The sequence below is a fragment of the Peromyscus eremicus genome, chromosome 2, assembly GCF_949786415.1.
Source record: "Peromyscus eremicus chromosome 2, PerEre_H2_v1, whole genome shotgun sequence".
NCBI lineage: Eukaryota > Metazoa > Chordata > Mammalia > Rodentia > Cricetidae > Peromyscus > Peromyscus eremicus.
The window spans coordinates 40060758-40084216 of record NC_081417.1 but is presented as its reverse complement, the minus strand read 5'-3'; the positions used below and the strand labels follow the sequence as shown (position 1 = coordinate 40084216).

The following is a 23459-nucleotide window of genomic DNA, read 5'->3' as shown; positions in this document are numbered from 1 at the left end:
TCAGAGGCATTGTTAAATTCTGCAATCAAACCTAAAGAAGAACCTTAGTTCCCATTCTGTGGATGCAGAAATTGGGCTTTGGTGGATCAAACTGCATTTCCATGCCTCGAGTTAGTGCAAATGACAACAAGCAGTACTTAAACCCACGGCTCAAAACGCAGCACCTTCCTGTTAATGCTGCCACAGAGAGCAAGTTCATAACAAGGAGAGCCTTGTAACCTCCTGTGCTCCTAAAACTCTGACTTCTTGAGGATCTCCCTTCATCAACTGTGACTCCATCTTTATCTACCAAGGCCTCTTTTATGTAGTGACTCCTCTTTATGACAAAAGTTTGCCGAGTACATGTCAGACCCAGCACATACCAGTGCACAGTTTACCTTCTCGGAGACAGACAAATAAAACAAACACATAACTCCTTTCTACGGGGGAGGGGGAGAGGCTATAAAGTAAGTTAAGAGGAATGGGGAATGGAGGGGTGGGGCGGGACAGTGTCACTGAAGAGGTGTCTAAACAGGGACCTGTGGCGAGTGAGCCAGAAGGCTATTAGTGGAAAGAGGTTTCCAAGCACAAGCAAGAGCAAGCGTGAACACCCTAGGCCAGGAGCACACTTGGCGTGTTCGCAGCCACCCTAGGCCAGGAGCACACTTGGCGTGTTTGCAGCCAAGGGAAAAGGCCAGCATGGCAGGAGCACTGGGCGAGGGAACTTGAGAAGAGTGAGCTCAAAGAGGCATCAGGCTGGATCCCACTGGACACTGGTATCCAGCATACCAGCTTTGGCGTTGCTCTAAGGCTGGAAGTCCTCAGAGTCCTCTGAACACACAGTTAACATGACTTCAGATGACTTTACTGATGGAAAAGGTTCACCTTGGTTGTGTAGACCACAGTTCCGGAAGACCAATTAAGGGCCAAGTTCAAGAAGGAAGGCAATACCATGGTTTAGATCGGGCAGAAACCCCATCAGGATGCGGCCAGGCTGATTATTTGAAGCAGGACTAGTCAATTGAACTAGACATAGAGTATATAAAAAACAGGAGTCAAGAATGACTGTCTTTTGGGAGAATGGAGTCATATCTACTGAGATGATAAGACCACAAATGTGGAAAACAAATATTCCCAGTCCTGTTAAAAGTCTGAAGTACCCATCATATACCCATAGAAATAGAGTAAATACGTCTAAGGATTTGTTTCAAGGGTAAAAGAGCCATAAACATCATTTTTAAGAGACAGGGGAAGAGGTAGAACAGAGTGGAAGTGGGTAAAACACAAAAGATATGAACTAAACTAAAGAGGAAGGAGTAAGAGCGAAAACAGAACTTCGGGATACATTTGGGCTTAAGCGTACAGAGTCCGTGAAGGACTCAAAGGAAAGAACAGACGCAGATAAACTGTAAGGGATCACCCTGGCATCTCAGAGCTGGGGGCGGAGCTCTGAACACGAGGAGAAAAGCCAGGAGCAACTTCTCAAAGATGAGCAAATATGCCTACTGGGATCTAACTGTGCATGTTTAATAGTGTGAAATAAAGCGCAAGGGAAGTGTCTGGCTGAAGAGGGAACGCCGGCAAGGGCAGGAAGGAAAAATGTCTACACATGTGCAGCTGGTTACAATGACTTGTGAAACGAGGTAATAGATAAGAATCTTAAGCACCAAGTCCTCTCAGTAAGCCAGCCAGCGCCCCCCCCCCCCGCCCCCCCCAGAACAAAATGAAGACTACCTAATAGGAATTTCCCAGATTTGTCTTCATCCATGCTGGCATGCACTGCTTTATTTAGCAGCTCTAGAAACCTATTTTCCACGAAGAATGCTCTAAAACAGTTAAAAGTTGTACGCTAAGAATATTGTCCTACTAAACCAGACTTCTAAATTGTCTTTTAACTCTAAAATGCCTCTATTTATTCATCACATTCAGTACTAGTTTTCAGATGCTTTCTTTCTTTCTTTCTTTCTTTCTTTTTTTTTTTTTTGGTTTTTTGAGACAGGGTTTCTCTGTGTAGCTTTGGAGCCTGTCCTGGAACTCACTCTGTAGCCCAGGCTGGCCTCAAACCCACAGAGATCTGCCTGGCTCTGCCTCCCGAGTGCTGGGATTAAAGGCGTGCGCCACCAACGCCCGGCTTAGACTTCAATTTCTGTTACAAGTAATGAAAAGGCTACTTAATGAAAGATACCTCATCCCAAATAATGTGACTACAAAATTAACTGGTACTGATATAAATTGTGCTTACCTAGCATACGAATATATAACGCAGTCTGATCAGAACTGTCATAGGAAATAGCTCCACGTCTCTGGGAAAAAAAAAAAAGCATACATTTTAGTACATGATAATGAAATATGATCTAAAATTTAATTAGTAAACATGCATTTATTATTTATTACATATTATTTGCAAAGCATTGTGCAAAAAAGGTTGAATCTACAAAATCCGCTCTGGAAATCTCCAGCTGGAGGAAAGGAAAATATAGTACAACATGGCTGAGAACTACCATGACAAATGGCTACAAGAGAAAAAGGTTTGTGACGCACAAGCTGATTTCTTTTGGAGGTGTGGGAGGCTGAGAACAGAACCCAGAGACTCTGGCATGCTAAGAAAGCACTCTACCATTGAGTTCTATCTCCAGTTCTACAGAAGGCTGTTTCTTTAAAAAACAAAAAAACAAAAAAAAACCCAAAACAAAACAAAAAAACCACGAGTTACCCAGTGGAAGAGAGAGAGGGTAAAGGCAATCTACTGGTGTTCAGGTGCATCTCCAAGCCCCAGGTCTTCATATGTTAGAAGAGTGACTATTTCACGTCCCACTCACAATCCTCCAACGGCTCCCACTACACTGGAGATGAGCCCACGTTCTCGGGTCCACGGCCTCCAGGATCTGCTCTGGCTGTTCTTGTCCTAGCACACCCCTCCCCACTATGATGCAGCCACAGGGTCCTTCCTCCTCTCACCGTGCCCAAGGCGGCCTTCACAATGCTGCCCCCTGCCTGCTGCCTGAGGCATTGCCATTCCTGTTTTTTTTTTTAAAAAAGATTTATTCATTTATTACATATACAGTGTTCTGCCTGCATGTATCCCTGCAGGCCAGAAGAGGGCGCCAGATCTCACTACAGATGGTTGTGAGCCACCATGTGGTTGCTGGGAATTGAACTCAGGACCTCTGGAAGAGCAAGCAGTGCTCTTAACCTCTGAGCCATCTCTCCATTCCTGTTTCTTATGGTCTGGATGGAACAATCTCAGACATCCCTGACTCCCAAAGCTGCAGCCGTCTGAGAACTATGTTCTCCTGCAGTACCCCACAGCACTGGCTCCATTTGCTACTGCCTTTAAAGCAACAAATGCCATTGACTGCTTACAAAAATAAATAAAAATAAAAACAGTAACAACAAAACAGCTGGGCACGGTGGCACACACCTTCAATCCCAGCACTCAGGAGGCAGGGGTAGCTCAGCTTCCATGTAGCATTTGGCTAGTATTATCCTATTTGCTCTGTATTAAAATAGACATTCCACAGAAGCTGGAACCGTATCTGTATCAGTTACCACAGTATCCTGGCCTCTAAAATAGGAACTACCACTTAGTAAATAAATAATAACAACACTTTGTCAACAAATGCACTTGTTGCAAATAAAAGTTAGGAGCTGAGGAGTAAATGAACAGTTACTGAGAGAGCTGATACAAATGAATACACTTCAAATCTGGACAGCAAAACTGACCCAGCCTCTGATCAGCATCTAAGTTCTGTGCCAGCCAGCACCTGACGCACGGCTGGCTACCCAGATTCAGACCAAAACCCAACATTCAGTCAGACTGGCACCTGGCACACCAAAACTGGAGAAGGAGCTGGTGAGATGACTCAGTAGGCGAAGGTGCTTGCTGTCAATCCTGACCGCCTGGGTTCAATCCCCTAGACTAACACAGCAGGAAGAGAGAGATTCCTGCAAGGTGCTCTCTGACCTCTACAGGCATGCTGCGGCGTGTGAGTGCACACACACATACACATACACACACACACACACACACACACACACACACACACACACACACACGATCACAGTACATTAAAACAAAACTGTTTGAGACAGGGTCTCACTATGTAGTCCTGGCTGTCCTGGAACTTCCGTGTAGACCAGGCTGGCCTCGAACTCACAGACATCTGCCTGCCTCTGCCTCCCAAATGCTGGGATTAAAGGTGTGTGCCACCACTGCCTGGCTGTTTTTTAAAGCAGTCAATACAATTAGTTCCTTTAAAGGCAGTAGTAATTGGAGCCAGTGCCAAGAGGTACTGTATGGTGATATGATACTGCAAAGACCTGAGGAGCCAACCGGGGGTGGGGGCGGGGCAAATACTTTTTTTTTTTTTTGGTGTATGTATTAAAAAGAAAGAAGGGAGAGCTGCTCAACCTCATCAACAACAGTGTACACTGAAGTCATGTGATCGGAGTTCTACTCATCAGATTAACGACCTTCTATCCCACACAACTTTGGCTAGGATTTATAGGCACTTAACATGTATGTATCTGCACATCTCCAGGGAGGTAAGAATACTGGCTAAAAAAAAATATAAAAAGTTTACTTTAAGTGATTACACAGAATTGGTATGCAAAACCACTCCCCCAAATATTATGTTTATATATTTTTTTTGGTGTGTGTGTGTGTGTGTGTGTGTGTGTGTGAAGATGTAAAGGCTAGAGGTCAATCTCCAGAGCCTATACCTCAGACATCATCCACCTTGTTTTGTGGAATAATCTCTCACTTGGCCTAGAACTCACCAAGTAGGCTAGACTGACTGGACAGAGCCCCGGGATCTGCCCGCCTGTGTGACTGAGTCCAGTCCCTGCGGGTCCTGAGGCTTGACCACAGCACTTGACCAGTTGGGCTAGCCCCTCTGCCCCAAGTTAGAGTCTTAATGCTAACTTATCATTTTAGGAAAACAACAAACAAAAACAAACAAACAAACAAAAAAACCAAAGGCTAAAACCTTGTATGACTTAATCTTCTTAAAAAGTTCATGGGGGCTGGAGAGATGGCTCAGAGGTTAAGAACACTGACTGCTCTTCCAGAGGTCCTGAGTTCAATTCCCAGCACCCACATGGTGGCTCACAACCATCTGTAATGAGATCTGGCGCCCTCTTCTGTGTACATAATAAATAAATCTTAAAAAAAAAAAGTTCGTGAAATGTAGAACAAACCTTTCAACCAAAATTAAATTCTATCAATATCCATTGTCTCCAAGGAGAATGGAACATTTTAATGCATAGCTTTTGTGCTTTTAAATTTTTATAGCATGTATAGTTATTACATTTCACAAAGTAAATAAAATAAAATGTGGAAATCATCTAAAAAAAAAAACCCTACAAAGAAAATATGATCTCAAGTAGCAATGAACTAATGCATACAGAACACATCCCTGACCCCATCGTACCAGCGTCTGAAACAGCTGCTGTTCCACAGCAAGCTAGTTATTCTAGAGTAAAAAGCCCCAGCTATCACCTGATGTTAAGACGACACTCAGCTGGGATTACGGTCATCTCCAAATGCTCAGTTTACTAGGTTACAGGCCTCACTGGCAGGCTAATGGTAAGCCAGTCCGGAAAGAGCGTACGAGGCAATAATATTTCTATGGCTAAAACCTATTAATGAAACCACAGACATCAATATGTAATAACTTGACAGAGCCATACCCATCAATCTGGTAGTGTCAACAACAACTTGGTGAAAGAGTCAGTTAAAATGAAATTTGAAGTGCTCTTCTCTACGAGGGGTGGTCGACATTACTGCTTTTACCGTAGGGTACATATCTACCCAAACAGCCACTTTTTAAAGGCAAAAGTCTCCCTGATTACATCACATAAGGAGCAGCTGAAGACACATGTCAGCTCTGCAGTAACACATGTTAAACTGGGTAACGTCAATGTTAAAGCTGGGTGATGGTAAAGCCACGCACACTAATTATACTGGAAGGTAAACATTTAGGAAGCATGTATGGAAGCACTAGACATTAAAATGGCAGGGCCTCTACTAATTTGGGCAAAAAGGGTAAAATTTAGTGTATCTCAATTAAGTGTATATTGACAATTGCTTAATAAATAAAATATTCAATTTGTACTTACTTAAGGCTAGTCTATAAATACTTAGCCTAAGAGCTATCCTGAATCCCAAGATACAGCACCTACTAAATAAATCCAAATGAAACTAAATTTTGAAAAAAAGAATGGCCCCGCCAATGAATATAAATCACACATCAACTTCCTCATAAATGAGACTTAATATGAATACCATCAAGTTCTCGCTGTGAGCAATCTAGGTAATCTAAAGTAACTCACTTTGGGAAAAGAGTTATACTATACACTATGAATTCGAGTAAAATTTTATTCCATGTAAGAGTGTCACTTTCAAAAACTTGCTTTATACACCAAGACACGGGCTTCACAAATGTTTCTTAACTTTTCTTACCTAAGGAGCTTAGGTTTTAAAGGCCCATACTGGTAGAATTGTATTTTCGGTAAAAACAGTAGAGCAAAGTTCACCAAAGTCCTGTGTCCACACCAGTCCTGAGGGCCTCTGGGCTGCGCCCACCCCCCACTGCACTCTCCAGCAAATGGAAATACCCAAGGCTTCCTCCACTCGTGACTCTTCTAATGTAGCCATCCTGGGAACAGCTTGTAAAGCAGACCAGTATAGGTCAAACCATGGGCGAGGCTGAGCTAATCAGCAACGACAGCCGCAGCAGAGACGCGGTAAAGCAAAGGCTCCCTCCCAAGAGGAAGGCCTCTCAGAGTGCCTGAGACACCCGTGTGCCCCGGAACCGAGTGAATCATTCCTCCATAAAGACTTCTTTTAGAGGGAAAGGACAAAAGGTATAGACGTTGTTCCCAATATTAGTTAATACATAACTTTTAAAGACAGGCACGGTGAAAGCAACAACAGATAATGTTCTAGGTGTTTTCATATAAAATCCCATTTAACCCACACAAGAATTCTGTACACTAGCCTTTATCCCCACTTTGCAGACAGGTAAACTGAGTTAATGGATTTAAATACAATAGCTCTAAATGAAGTTTCTGGGAACACCATTGGAAAATTACACCATGTACGCAACAGATGAAACACGACCAAAGTTCCAGAATCACTTTTCCCAACACAGCAAAACAAGTGTTTAGAATGCAAGTCTCTTAACACGCACTAAGAAGGCAGGCTTTTGTCTAACTGCCTAACCAAACACCACCTTCATCTTTCTACTCTTCTGACCAGCATCTGTTCTAAAAAAACTAGGCGTCAGCATTTTTAAAAAATTAAATTCTGGTGGTCATTGAAAAAGCAGGGCTCTGCAACCATCTCCAGCATGACGAATACATTATTAACACGAACTTGACCTTCATCCCACAACTTGGCAAGCCAAACCTTTAAAAAGGAGCAAAGAGCCGTCAGCAAAATAAAACAATCCTTACGTTTTCTAACACCAGGAGTTTTTAGAGTGTACCGGATTTCTTGAAGAAATATCTTTGATCAAATGCACTGACAAGAGAGCACCACTTCAAATACAAGACAAGCGCGCTTAGAATGCTGTGCTTCAAGGTGAACAATAAACAGCAGCCTTACAATGTTGCTCGAAAAAGGACATTCACTTTACAGGCACTTTCTGCTGCTTAGCAAACAATGGCTGCCTTATGAATTCTAACTTAATATTTGCCACCTTCTTAATACAGAAAGAAAAGAAGCTGCATAGTAGACGAAAGATGGAACTGTTTCTACGAAAATGTAGGCAATGATTTCAGTGTGAACTGAAGTGTCTGAACTCCAGCTTTGACTGGCTCAGGTGGCTAGTTGGCTAACTCACTCTTCTCAAGTATTTCTCAACTGAATTCACCTTCAAAACAACAGTTCATAATTATAGTTTTGTGGATGTATTTTAGCTAAGGTCCAAGACTTAAGAGAGACCATACGACGGGGTGGGTTTTGGTTTATAAAGCTTGCCACTGTTTAGAATATCCTCAATAATTATACTTTACATATAAACATCAGTCAATCCTTTCTCTCAAAAAGAAAATATTTAAAATATGTGTACTCAAAATCTGGCTTATGTAATTCTATAATCTTCAAAGTCAAACTTCTTTAAAGGCAGGGCACTCGGCAGGCTACTTTGCTTCTAAGGAACGATACCATAAAAACCCCATAAGAGCAATGAAGTGAGGTAAAGAAACAAAACAAAACCCCACCAAGAGCAATTTTAAACCTTTTCACTGACAGAACTCACAGCTCTTTGGAATCAGAAAGATTAAAATCAAGACATAAAAAGGAGATATTACACACCTATGAAATATGCAAATTAATGATTAATGCCACAATCCTAAGAGCAAAGACATCCTACCTTAGAGGTGATCCACTTGATCAGAACCAAAGCTAGACACCAGATCAATGTGATTCCCATTGGATCAACCAAAAGCCCACCGCATACTCTCTCCCCGCAACCAGTGAGCAATGGCAAGGAGGACTTCTTCAGGAGTCTGATGAGTAACAGCTGTCCCGAGGCAGGAGCGAGGGGACACTGACTGCCTTCGGACAGTGGTCACCTGACTCCTCTGAGAATGCACTGCCTGGCCAGCCTTTCTGCCCAGCGAATGCTTAACGCCACAACCCCACAGTTGGGATAGGGCACAGGAAATAACGCTGGAAGACAGGGAAAACCTAGCTAGTATAACAATCTCACAAAAGGTCTCAGGCTAGCCCAAACATGTCTATAACCATTCTACAGAGTATTTTGAAACAATTTTCAAAAATACTTGGCAAGGTTAAAACTTTCCTCATTCTTTTTATGCAGGCCAGTTTTGCAAGCATAATACATTTGAAAATATTAGTGCATTTTTTTACTTTACCTCGGAGTATTGAATTTCTTCAATCTTTTATTTCTTTCAAGCTGGGATTGCTTTACGACAAGAGTGGCTGTTGTAAATGAGGTCTGAGCTACTTAACATCACACTTCACTCCTTTTGGATTTACTGACAAGGTCAGTGTATTTTCAAATAATAAAAGGTGTTTGTTCTCAAACTCTCGGGCAACCTAGTTCGTGTAATATTCAGGGTGCATGTCTTGCTCTTGTGACTGCAAGTGAGCTGTCCAGGAACAAAGTTTGCCTCTCTCGATCCATCTTCACAACCTCCCAGAGCATCCAGCAGGTTGCAGGTTATTTCTGATGAAAAGCCTCTCATGAAACTCTCATGCATTCAGCAAACATTTATTAATCTTCCATTATGTACCAGGCTCCCTGCTAATGACAAGGATGTGGAAATCTGAGTGATCGATTGCAAGCATGGCTCCTGACCTTTCGACAGCTACAGGGTCTGTGCTAACCAAATGGCTGCAAACAAACACGGAATTGCTCGAGACAGAGAAAAGCCTGAGTCTCTACTGCAGAGAGGTGGGCCTCTACTGCTGCAGGGGGGAGCACAGGCCAGACCTGCAGAGCCGTCTGCAGGCCCTGGACCAAAAAAGTTCAACACAGTTTGATTCTAACACCACTTTGGCCAGTGTAACTCAGAGAGGTAGGGCTGGCTGGGCAGTTAGGACATCACTGCAGAGGCTCCAGAGAGAACAGACGACAGCTGGATGGACAAAAATAAACACCGAGGAGATGAAAGATTGTGCCATAGACTTCGGTTCACAAGGAGACAATATCATCCACTTATCCCCACCTTACAAATGATGACATTAACATATTTGAAAGAACCAAATAATAACGTATTTTTTTGTTATCCAATTTTCAGTATAAGCGGCTTATTTGGCTTAAAAAAATCTGTGTGTGTGCGTGCGTGCGTGCGTGCGTGCGTGTGTGTGTGTGTGTGTGTGTGTGTGTGTGTGTGTCAGAGTAACACTCAGGTAACAGTTCTCTTCTAACTTACAGGATCAGATTGAACTCAGGTCACTTAGGCTTGCACGAAATTGACTCCACCCACGGAGTCATCTCACTAGTCCCAAAGTATTTAAAAGAACTTAATTCTATACCTATCAAAAGTGAAATAAGCATCAATGCACATGTCTAAATTATGATTTTCCTAAATTGAAATTATTCTTAACACAGAACCACAAACTGTGTACTACAGAAGACACAATAACAAGACGTAACATGCAAGTTCTTATCTTGAATTGTGCAAGGATAATAATTTGTCTCTGATGCTCTGCTCCAGTAAGACTCCAATGATCAAAATCAAAGGACTCCCATCTGGGAGGCAGAGGCACAGGGCAGAGCGTGTCTGGCTTAGTACTCTACTCTTCTACAAGAGACCACATGGAGCCAGTGGCTAGTAAGAGTGTGGGGTCATTCTCTGCCACCTAGCTGGACTCTAAACTTCAAATCAGCCCATCTCTAAGTGCCTAGGAATGTGTCCCTTATCACCTTCAAACTTGCCGATCAGCTGCTAACATGGCTCATTTTAAGAAGCCAAATATAAAATTACTACTTTTATACACTATTTAAGCACGTTTATTTAATGTGTCTTTGTTTACGGTGAACACATGAACTTGCATTTTCTTTCAGACTAAAAGAGAAGGGCTGAAAGGGGAAGAGATTCAGAAACACTGTAAAAAAAAAAAAAAAAAAAAAAGGAACAATAAGGAAAGTAAGCCCCAAATTCTCTTGTTTAAATGAATTTCTGTTGGGATTATTTTTACCATCTCAAAACTCTACTGGGCTTGGGCATGAGAGCTGCCTTATGCCTTATTCCCTTCCCCCACCTCCCAGACAAGAGCTAGCCATATGTGGTGGCGGCACACACCTGTCATTCCAGTTCTCAGGAGGCTAAAACAGAAGCCTAAAATGACATGAGATTTTACATAAAACAACAAAGCCCTGAGTGTGGGGCGTGTAGGTTGGAGGTCGTGCCTTTCTGGCGTGCACATGGGTTTTATCCCAGCATAGCAAAAACCAATTCATAGTGTGTTATCAGTGCTACGCCCTTACCACTCTGGCTCCAACTTGAATCTGGATCTCAATTCCAACATCCCTAAGAGCAGTTCACAGCATGCTAGTCATGTGGAAAGAAACCTTTCACCCGGGACAGGACTAGCAACTAACTGGGCTTTCATTTCTAACATCACCTAAGAGTTTGGCTCTCTACAATGGCGGGACATTCCCCCCCCAGTATCCACGTCTTACATGTCTACTGTATGTCTGACACTGTGATACGGAGATAATCAAGATACAATCCTCTCCTATCAGAAAATTTCCTAGTAGACTAAAAAATATAGCTATTGAATTTACAACTAAAATTACAGTCTTCGTTGCTGATAACATGTTTACAGTTTGAAGATTGTGCCCAAATCTCAGGCAATACAGTTCTCTGTAAAATATGCTTAACTATCTCAATGTCAGGAACCTAATGGCTTTCTAACTCTTTATTATTTGAGACACACTTACTTAGTTCTAATTTATCTTGGTAAACTCTAAGGCTTCTTGTCATAAAGAAAATGTTTTCCGTAAGACTAAAAATAAAGGTTCTCGTCAAGTTAGTCATCTGCGTCACTAAGACCAGATCTACTCTTTCACATTACCTTTCTTTAGTGTCTCAAATCCTCAGTGAAACACATAAGTGCAACAAGAAGTTGCTTGACAATTCCAGAAAAATGAGGACATTAAACACAGCTAAACCTTCAAGACTATTTCAGAATACAAGCAGAAGGTATACGAACATCTTTTAAAACCTTTCTGGGGTTTGTAAGATTAGTGTCTGAAAAACCCAGTTACAAGCAGACCTTATTAGCTTGTGAGGGTGATCAATAAAAAACAAAGTCTGACTTTGATCACTGTTTCCTAGAGGAGTAATCCAAGAGCAGAGTTTATCCAGGGCTCTCTGCCATCCTCAGGACACCTGTTAATCTTGGCAATAGCCTTTAGCTATCCATACAGACACTCAGCATGTCCCTCAACCAAATTAGGCTAACCTCATCTGCATTGACATCAGTGCCTATAATTTTGGAATCTTGCAGACAGAAATAGCTTATCACAGAGTTCTTTATATAAATGTGGTAGAGTGTTTTTAAAAAACTGTAACTGGATTTATGATAGAAAAATGTGGACATTTTATAGTGAAACTCCAATTGTGCGTTACCATCCTGCAGCCTATGGTAGTAACAAGTAAATGAGAGGGAGCTTATTTTGCCTCTTTTACTAAAAGCCACAGGTTAACGTTTTTCAAGTGGCATGAATTTGAAAAACTCAACCCTGGTGGGCTGGTGAGACAGTGTGCAGTGAGTGGAGGTGGTTGCCATGGTGGGTAAAGGTGCCCTCCAGGCAAGCCTGGCACCTGAGTTCAAGCCCTAGAATTCACAGAAAGGTGGAATGGGAGAACCAACCCCAGAACGGTCCTCTGCATATGTTCCGTGACACATGTGCCCTCCCCGTGTGTGTGTGTGTGTGTGTACAAGCTCTTACAAGTTAAAAACTTATTTGTTTATTCTAGATCTGTGGTTTTCAACCTGTGGGTCGCGACCATCAGGAAAAAAAAAAAATTTCTGATGGTCTTTGAGACCCCAACCATAAATTTATTTTCATTGATACTTCCTTCATAACTGTAATTTTGCTACTGAGCAGTGTCTCAGTTCCTAAGTGTTGTGGGATATTTGTATACTGTGTGAAGATGTGTTCTGTGACTAGTGTAATTAGAAGCTGAATGGCTGATACCTAACAGGAGAGATAGGCAGGACTTCTGGACAGAGAGAGGAAGAGGAGATAATCGAGGCACACAGGAGACGCCATCGAGATTCAGAACAAGTCAGATACACAGAATGGGAGAGAGGTAAAAGCCACATGGTAGGACACAGATTAATAAAAATATGGGTTAATTTAAGTTACAAGAGCTAGTGGGACAAGCCTAAAATAATGGCCAAGCTTTCATTAATTAATAAGTCTCCCTGTTGTTATTTGTGAGCTGGCGGCTGACAAAAAAGCTTACCAGACCTAAGGCTATAGGGAAATCCATGTTTTCTGATGTGTGTCTCAACCCACAGGTTAAGAACTGCTGTTCTAGCTTTACTTACTTATTTGTTTGTTTGTTTGTTTACTTTGGTTTTTTGAGACAGGGTTTCTCCACGTACTTTTGGTGCCTGTCCTGGATCTCACTCTGTACACTCACAGAGATCCGCCTGGCTCCGCCTCCCGAGTGCTGGGATTATGGGATTAAAGACGTGCACCACTGCCGCCTGGCCTCTAAATATATTTATTAACAAATTTATTTTATGTCAAAATGCAGATGATTGTTTAAAATTTAAGACTCAGCAAACTAAAAAAGTGTACTTTGTGTTTCACACACAGCTTTTTTCTGATCTCTATGCCACAGCACGTAAGTTATGGAACAAGACAGGGTCAATAAAAGAAGGTTCCACTACTTGGACATGGAGCACTTTCTCTCTGGGAATATGTGTTGGCCAGTAAACCATCTTCTCAGGGATGCAGGACTCACGTTGCTCTCATTTTGTTCTCATGGATGCCATCAGAGATGGTGCAGCCTGGATGAAATCCAGGTGTGCTGGAGCTGATACTTCCTTAGTCTAACATGCTAGTAGCTTTAGGCTTACAGCATACCCAGTGTATGGTCCCTTTTAGTGTCCTCACTCTATACTTGTGGGATCTATACTGCTATTTTTATCGTTTTCAATAGTTTGGCAGTGTTTGGTGACAACTTCCTATTTTTCCACAACTTTAAAGCAATTATAGCATGAATTCAACAAGCAGATCTAGGCACTGTCTTGGTGTCACAGGATGATGCTCTGTTTGCTAAACCTGAAAACTTAAGGTACTTGTGAAAAATCTATGTTCTTATCATTATTATTTACTAGGAAAGGTGAATGATTTATTTAACATTAACTGGAAATATCCCAGCACTGAAGCAATTCAAAGAACTGGCTCCACCAAAGAAAACTGAAAAACGCTGGAAACCTTAGGAAACATCTGAAATAACTCCCTGACTGGTATGAAAACTGAGAATTCAACAAAACGAAGTCAAGGCTGGAACGCAAGAAGAGCACAGACTCTGCCTTTCCCTCAAGTAGAGTGAGTGAGTGAGTGAGTGAGTGAGTGAGTGAGTGAGTGAGTGAGTGACTGAGTGATCCTAAGTCTTAGGTTTTCCACAATCTCCTGGGTAAATGGACAAAAAACAAGGCCCAGGACCTGACCAAAGTTCAGAGCAACCCTGGTAACTAGTACTAATGGAGGACAGTAAACAGCAGTCACCACACTCCTGACTCACTGAGAAAGCCCCCATCAAATCAGGGCAGTCAGAAAACCACCACCTAAGGAGAACGGCATAAACTCCTGCCAGCTGGCAGACAAACAAAACACCAAATCACTGTCCTCTCTTGGGTTCACTACATTGTAGAGAAATTGATTTCAAAGGCAATTAAGATAATCAGTAAACCAAGTTAAAAAACTCAAACTAAAACAAAGCATAAAAAACCATTCCAAACAAGAACTATTTTCTCAACACCATTTATTTACACTAGAACAAGAAGCATATAGTTATGATAGTTTAATATGGAATAGACGAAAAATTCAGAAGGCAAAAATAACTTGATTTGCACTGAAATACAGGGTGCTTTGGGTTTTTAAAGGGCACTTATAATAATTAATGCTCTATAAAGAAATTTAAAAGTTAATCTGTGTGATGGTTGAGTAACGGTCCCCATAGGCTCATATATTTTAATGCTTAGTCATCAGAGATGGCAAGGCTGGAGAAGGATTAAAAGGCGTGGCCTTGTTGGAGGAAGTGTGTCACTGGGGGTGGGCTTTGAGGTCTCAGGAACACAGGCTAGGCCCAGTGTCTCTCTTCCCTCTGAATCCAGATGTAGAATTCTTCGTTCCTTCTCCAGCACCATCTCTGCCTGCATGCAGCTAAGCTCCCGGCAATGATGATAATGAGGAGCTAGACCTCTGAACCTGTAAGCAAGGCACAAGTAAATTCCCTCTCTTGTAAGAGTTGCCATGGGCATGGTGTCTCTTCACAGCAACAGAACACTAGACAATCTCTATCATCTAATAGCAACAACTTTGTCATTAAAAAATTCTTTACTTGGGCTGGGGATTACCTCAGTCGGAGAGTTCTGGTCTAACATGCACAGGGTGTGGTTTTTACCTCAACCAAAACTCTTCATCCTAGAGACTGAGGGAGAATGAGAAGGGCTTTACTAGAGGCAGAGAGGAACACAAGTTTCCGCTTTGGGGGTAAAGTTTCTGTTTGACGTGATGAAAAAGTTTGAGAAACGGAAAGCCGCGATGGCCGTAAAATACTATGAATGTACTTAATGGTCTAGAATTTGCTTCTAAAAGTGGCAGGAGAGTAAATACTTTTGTTAGGTATAACACAATATATATATATATATATATATATATATATATATATATATATATATATATATATACACATTCTTCTATGTTCCTTAAAGTTTAGAATCCTCTTTTCCAAGTCTAAAATTCATGCAAACAATGTGCTCTTAAAGCAGGAGCAAGAACGTCGTCATTCATGGGCCATCTAATCACAGATTTCAATGCAATGTTTACTGTTCCCAGCCATCCAGCCTCCTGGCACTTGCTTTTTTAAAATCTTTAAAATACTTTTGTACATATGTATGCATGAAGTGTATGCATGATGCATCTGTGTTTGTGCTTTTGTGTGTGAGAGCACACGCATGCCACAGTAAACGTGTGGATGTCAGAGGACAACCTTGGAAGTCTGGGGTCAGTCCTTGACATCTGTCTTGGGAATGTGTGTGTGTGTGTGTGTGTGTGTGTGTGTGTGTGTGTGTGTGTGTTTGGTTGGCTAGTTGGTTGGTTGGTTGGTTGGTTGGTTGGTTGGTTGGTTCTGTCCTTCCACCTTTATAGCCTGGTTGAACTGGGGTCCCCAGGCTGGCAAAGTAACTAACTGCCTTGAGTTGCTGAGCCAGCATAGGCTCCTAGGTTGCTCCATGACCCCCATAGCCCTTTTGGAAACAGTTTCTCACTATGTGGCTCTGGCTTGGACCTGGCTATGTAGACCAAACTGAGCTCGGACTCAGAGGGCTACCTGCCTCCCTCCTCTGAGTACGGGGTTGAAGGTGTGTACCACTGTTCCTGGCTGTCCATCTTGCTTTCTGAGGCAGGGCTTCTCCTTTGGTTTGCCACTGTGCTGCCGGACTTCAGGCTAGCTGGCCCACAAATACCCAGCGGATTTTCCTACCTTGTAGGAATGCTGAGATTACAGACACCTGCTACCACATCTGCCATTTTACAAGGTTCTGGGACTCAAACTCAGATGGCCAGCAAGAATTGTTACCCACTGAACCACCTTGATGGCCTGACATTAGTTACTTTCTCTGTCTCAGGTTGTTTTTTGTTTTTTGTTTCTTTGTTTTTTTCCCACCAAAATAATGGAAGACACTTGAACAGAATTGTAAGGAGTACAAGATTTATAAAGATATTCATGAACTTAACCAACATTTCCTTATCCAATGCTCTGATGCAATTAAATCATTAATAAAAAAAATCCTAAAACTTTACAAATCAACCATCTAGGGGCTGGAGAGATAGCTCAACAGTTAAAGCATTGGTAATATAATCGTGAAGACAGGAGTTCTGATCCCCAGGACCTACAGTAAGTCCTGGAGGGCATGGAGGCCTGTCTGTAATTTCAGCTGGGAAGGCAGGGAGAGGAATCCCCTGAGTAAGGTGTCTAGTCATATTAGCAAACTCTGGGTTTGACTGGGGGTGGGGGTGGGGCCTCTGCCTCAATGAGTAAGGTGGAAAAGCCATATGGGATGAACCATGACATCAACCCTAGGCTTCTAAGTGCCCTTGCACCCACATCCACACACATGCTGTGGTGGTATTATGTTCCCCAAAATATTGTGTACCTTAGTAAACTTATCTGGGGTCAGAGAACAGACAGCCACTAGATACAGAGGCTAGAAAATGGTGGCACTCACGCCTTTAATCCTAGCATTCCAGAGACAGAAATCCCTATGGATCTCTGTGAGTTCAAGGCCGCATTGGAAACAGCCAGGCATGGTGACTCACGCCTTTAATCCCAGAAAGCGAGCCTTTAATTCCAGGGAGTGGTGGTAGAAAGCAGAAAGGTATGTAAGGTGTAAGGACCAGAAACTAGAAGCATTTGGCTGGTTAAGCTTTTAGGTTTTGAGCAGCACAGTTCAGCTGAGAGCCATTCGGATATGAGGACACAGAGACTTCCAGTCTGAGGAAACAAGATCAGCTGAGAAGTTGGCCAGGTGAGGTTAGCTGTGGCTTGTTCTGCTTCTCTGACCTTCCAGCTTCACCCCAATACCTGGCTCAGGTTTGTTTTATTAATAAGAACTTTTAAGATTCATGCTACACATGCAAACACTCACAACACACAGACACACACACACACACACACACACACACACACACACACACACACATGCGAAAATGAAAAAAGAAAAAAAATCATCTACCTAACTCCCTTCAATGAGGGCTTTGATTCTATGTATGCACATATGTATTGAGTCAGTCTCTCATGCAGCCCAGGTTGGCAGTGAACTCACTTTACAGCCAAGGATGATCTTGAAAGGTGTATCAGTTTTTAAAAACTCCAAAAAAAAAAAAGTGAAATTATCACTTTTGATCATGAGAATATTTCAAAACTTAACCAGAAAAGCTTACTAAAAAAACTGAAATAGGTAGTTTGATAAAACTAAAAGATTTAATTCATTTTATGAACAATTAAGAACCCATTATATATAGAATAAGCAGTTTACAACTGATGAATAATACATATATAAAAAGTCCACCCCAACAAACAAGCTTCTGGGTTAAATGGACTAAGAGGCATGTGCAGAACGTCCCATTCCAACACTGCAGAGCACACATTCTTCTCAGCAGCCCATGGATCACTTTCTAAAATACACCACTTACTGGACACAAAGTAAGTCTGAACAGGTATAGGAATATTAAAATAATTCCTCGTATCTATCTGACCATAGGGGAACAACCAGAAATCCACCTCAATAGAAGGTAAGAAACACACAGACTCGTGGGACTGAACAAATACTATTGCATGATCAATGTCTTCTTGAAGGAATAAAAAGAAACTTTAAAAAGCCTTGAACTGAATGAACATGAAAACACAATCTATCAAAGTCTCTGGGTACAAAGGATGCAGCCCAGAAGGGGAAGGCCCTAAGTACCTGCATTACAAACACCAGAAAGAATTCAAATAGGCCACTTAATGTTGTACCTCAGGGCTTTGAAAAAACACACACCAACCATCCCAGAGTGGGGAGACGGAAATAACTGAGATCAGGGCAGAGAGATGGTGGTGTAGAGGACATGAGATTCTTGTGTTCACAGAGAAGCACGAGGGGAACCGGGAATGTTAAATACACAGGGCTGTCTCTTCAAAGGAGATGTATAACCTGTTTTCTGCCCAGAAGGCTGGGAATGGATGTGGTTAATAGCCTGGTGACCTCGGTGCTATCTGTAAGGCCAGGCCACACCTGTCTCCTTGACTCTTGTTTACCTCGGTCATTCTCCCTAGCCCCATATCTTGAGCACAGTTTCTCAATCTATAGAACTCATCCTTACAGAAGATGTCACATAGACTTTACAAATGGGAACAGAGGTGGTTCACAGTTTAGTGACCTTTGCAATAGGAAGCCAGACCTTCCCCCAAACCCTTAAGATATCACATGTAGTCAATCTATGGAACCCATCTTTCTGGAAGATGTCATAAGTACTTTACAAATTTCAATGTAGTCACGTCCTAAGTTTTGTTGTACACACAGAATTGTGCAATTATCATTAGGAAACTTTTTTCCAAATTTTGCTATACTTAAACATGCCTAAAATTAACTGTCCAGAGCCAGACTCTGGAAGTTTGAACCAACACCAGCTACTGAGTCCTGTTGAACCAGATTTCCTTCTTGCCTCACACAGATGGACTCTGCCAACTCTGGTGTTTGCAGAGACCTCCCCAAAATGAAGCCAGTCTCTAAGAATAAGTGAAAGAACATTTTGGCTCTTTGAAAAGATAAATAAGATCAAAAAGTTCTTAGCTAAACTAACAAAAAGAAATGATGGAAATGATCCAATTAGAAGAGAAATTGGAGACAACAGATACCAATGCAACTCAGAAAATTCAGACATACCTTAAAAACTTGTATTTCACTAAATTGGAAAATCTACAAGAAACAGATACATGCCGCCATGTTCCCAACCGTGATGATAATGAACTGAACCTCTGAAACTGTAAGCAAGCCACCACAATTGAATATTTTCTTTATAAGAGTTGCTGTAGTCATGGTATCTCTTCACAGCAACAAAAACCCTAACTAAGACAACCCCCCTCCCCAGCAGTCCTGGGCTTCTGATCAGGTTTACAGTACCAGACAAAAATTTTCTCCTGTGGAGCAGGCCTAGATTTCAGAGAATGGTTCCAGACACTCCAACTCCTATAACCAACTAGCCAGTCCTGCCGGTGAGCAGCCCCTGCCTACGGCTCCTGGTACAGAATGCACGTTCAAGCTGAGTGGGGCTGCTGAGGACAGTTCTCCCCAGCAGCCTGCCTAGCACCTTCCAGCCCTGTGAGGGCTAGTCAGCAGGGAGGGCACTTCTCTATGTGGTAAAACCGGAGCATGGTATGTCTTCAGCAAAAGCACCTTACCGTCTGGTTCTGATATACAACTACCTGATGTTTTATTAAAAAAAAAAACAAAAACAATACAATGAAGAAGAAACACTCTTTAACAATGGCAGTGGGGAATCCTGAAGGAGGAGGAAGAGAAGGAAAAGGAAAAAGAAGGGGGGTACCAGAACCATGAAGAAGAGCAGGAGAAGCAGGAGGAGAAACTGCCACTCCTTTAGGATCTGAAAGGCAGGATGGAACCACACCAGCATTGCTTCTCTGAGGTACTTTCTAGAACATTGATGACTAAATTAGGAAAATTCACTGAAAAGTTTGTAAACTATTGGGTAGAAAGCAATTTCACTGTTCCCCCTACCTTCCCTTCTCCCACTCCCCCACCCCCCCACTCACCTCCCACCACTCCTTAGAGGGGGTAAGGCCTCCCTTGGGGAGTCAACAAAGTCTGGCACACCAAGGAGAGGCAGGACCGAGCCCCCTCACCCCCTGCATCAAGGCTGAGCAAGGAACCCCACCAAAGGGAATGGGCTCTAATAAGCCAGTTCATGCGCCCAGGATAAGTCCTGGTACCACTGCCAGGGGCCCCACAAACAGATCGAGCCACACAACTGTCACCCACATTCAGAGGGCCTAGTTCGGTCCCATGCAGGTTCCCCAGCTGTCAGTCCAGAGTCTGTGAGCTCCCATTAGCTCGGGTCAGGGGTCTCTGTGGTTTCCCCAATTATGATCTTGACTCCCCCCCCCCCTTGCTCATATGATCCCTTCTCCCTCTCTTCAGCTGATGATGCAGGGATCACCCCAGGTAGGGGAAATGGTTAAGATCTGGGTAAACTGGGAGGGGGTACATGGGAAGGGATGAGGGATGGGAACATGAGTGATCGAGATGGCCGAGTTGGGGGAGGGACAGGGAGGGAGAGCAATGAAAGAGATATCTTGATAAAGAGCCATTATGGGGTTAAGGAGAAACCTGGTGCTAGGGAAATCCCCAGGAACCCACAAAGATGACCCCAGCTAAGACTCTTAGCAATGGGGAAGATGGTACCCAAACTAGCCTTCCCCTGTAGTCAGACTGGTGACTACCCTAATTGTCATCATAGAACCTACATCCAGTGACTGATGGAAGCAGATGCAGAGATCCACAGCCAAACATTTAGGCGAGCTCCTGAATTTCTATTTTCTTTAAACACACATTTTAATTTCCAATACGTTACTTATAAATTAAAACAATAAAACAGAAACATGGATTTGGGTTATTGATGACTTTAGAAAAAAAAGTATTTACTATTCATTGCTCAGGGTATTTTCTAATATGGAAAATTGCTGTGCTATAACTTAGATTAAAAACCCTGACCATAAAACATGCAGGAGGAGAGAATACATGTTGACGGACATGGGGTTACTGAAATGAACACCACACAATATTACCTTTTACCTCTGGCTATAAGACTGCAAATAATTCTCATATTTTTTTAATCTGTCCTCTCCCTTAAATTTTCATTATGACATTAATGGTGATAAGAAAACCACAATTTTTTTACAATAATAATAAATTTAGCATCTTTTGTTCAAGCACAAGATGACACTCTTCTTCCACTGTGCTAAGGAAGGGCTGTGCAGTCCCTTCCAGCAGGAGGAGACTCCACCTGGGCAGCTCTGGATGGCAGCCTCCAGTTCTCTTGGTGTGGCAGGCAGAGACTGGGAACATGCTGCACTCCTCACACAGAACGTCTATGAACACATGACCTAACCCAGTCTCCCCTATCTAAACACGTGAGCTGATCCCTCAGCTACAGTCAGCCTCCCCCTAAAGACGCATGCTCAAGTAAAGGAACACTGGGCCGTAGACCAAGGCTTGCTTTATCAGTCTACTGATCCATATTTATGTATGAGTGCTCTGCACGCCGGAAGAGGGCATCAGAACCTCTTACAGATGGTTGTGAGCCATCACGTGGGTGCTGGCAATTGAGCTCAGAACCTCTGGAAGAGCAGCCAGAGCTCTTAACCGCTGAGCCATCTCTCCAGCCCCCAGTTTATCAATCTAAAGGCAAACATTATTGGGCCATGTAACCTCTGGCAGGCAACAATAGTTCACCCTAGATCTTACTTGTTATGGGGACTAAGAATACTATGCCACCCCCCACAGGAGATAAAGCAGGTGAAAATAACTCCGAAGTGAGAGTAGAATCATACATCACTACTCTATTAGAGTACCTACAGTCAGGGAGCAGCTGCACTTTGCTCCACTTTGACAGAAGACAGCTCTACAGCCAGTAAAGGATGGTACCAGCTCCCTAATAACAAGCTAACTTGCTCACTGCTTTCAAGATCTTCGTGTGTGTGTGTGTGTGTGTGTGTGTGTGTGTGTGTGTGTGTTTAGGTGTGTGTGTATGTACATGTGAGGGTGGGTGTAGGTGGGTGTGTTTGTGTGTGAATTCTCTTTACTGCTTTAAATTTAGCCTAAAAAATAAAAACAAAAACAACCACACACCAACAACAAACAATATCAAAGATGACGTCAACAACGTTACTCCCAAAACACCCGTAGGGAAGGAAAGCAGAGTTACAGACCAGTTTCAACCACAGTTGCTGCAGTAGTCCTAAATAAACCACCAGCATACAGGATCATTAAAAGAATAGCATCCTTACCTAATAAGAAGAATCCCATAAATACAAGAGGAAATTACTTGCATATGAATTAAAATGTTGGGCACCTCAACAGATGCCCCCAAATACATCAGGGTAAAATAAATATCCATTCCTGGATAAATATTTCTAATGAAATGAAGGAGAAGAGGTAAAATTATCATTTGTAAGAAACTATTAGCTAAATAAGAAAAAGCACTGAAAACTATTAGAAATAGTAGGTTTATTTCATAGATGGTTTATAAAATTAACCTACAAAAATCAGTAGTGTTAGCTGGATGTGGTGGCGCTCGCCTTTAATCCCAGCACATGGGAGGCAGAGGCAGGCCGATCTCTGAGTGCAGCGCTAGCCTGGTCTGTATAGTGAGCTCCAGGACAGACAGAGCTATAAAATGAAAAAATACACTGTCTCCAAAAAAAGATGTGTTCCTACATATAAGAGAATATAACGATGAAAAAGATTCCACTTAGAAGGGCAATCCATGATTTGGGATACAGCTCAGTAGTAGAGTGCTTGTCTTGTATGCACAAAGCTTTGGGTTTGAGCCCCAGTACCACATAAACTAGGAACAATGATAATATACTTGTAATCCCAGCACCGCAAAGGAAGTAGAGGCAAGAGGATCAAAAGTTCAGAGTCATTGTAGGCTATGAAGCAAATTCAAGGCTAGCCTGGCATATACGAGACCCTGTCTCAAAAAACAAAGCAAATAGTATGAACACATAAAAGCAACCGACACTGTAAAAGACTATAAAGAGAACGTTAAGACGGGGATGGAGTTCAGAGGCAGAGGTGAACCTAGCATGTGGAAGGCCCCGAGTTTGATCCCTGAAGTCACAATAAAATAAAGTATGAAAACAAAGAGGAGGAGGAGGAGAGAAGTAAAGGAAATAGAATAGGAAGAGAAAAGAAAGCCAGGCAGGTCCACAGCTGTAATCTCAGCATTTAGATTTAGGAGGTGGAGGCAGGAAGATCAGGAGGCCAAGGCCAGCCTGGGCTACATGAGACCTTGTCTCAAAAAAGAAAAAGACAGTAAATGTTAATCTCACAAAAGAAAGAGACTAGACTAGAATACTTAGCTTTATCAAGAATGAGGAGGAAGATAACGGGAAGATGAGAAGAACTCTGAGTAAAGCTCCTACCAAGCCCACAGCAACTCAAGAGAAGTCCATTTACTCAAGCAAAGGAG

At 42.5% G+C, this 23459-nt stretch overlaps 1 protein-coding gene across 2 annotated transcripts in view; it reads right to left on the bottom strand.

Moving 5' to 3' along the window:
- Pde7a (phosphodiesterase 7A) overlaps positions 1-23459 on the bottom strand; it is an 88597-nt gene that overhangs the window by 33837 nt on the left and 31301 nt on the right. The window contains exons 1-2 of one of the 2 annotated variants that reach the window (XM_059254040.1): positions 8358-8463; positions 2222-2282 (exon numbers count right to left, since the gene is read on the bottom strand). In XM_059254040.1, the coding sequence (XP_059110023.1) occupies positions 2222-2282; positions 8358-8417 (121 nt within the window). In that variant the 5' untranslated portion in view covers positions 8418-8463. Of the gene's footprint in view, positions 1-2221; positions 2283-8357; positions 8464-23459 lie in introns of those variants that run through there. The other variant, XM_059254039.1, reaches the window with a different exon arrangement.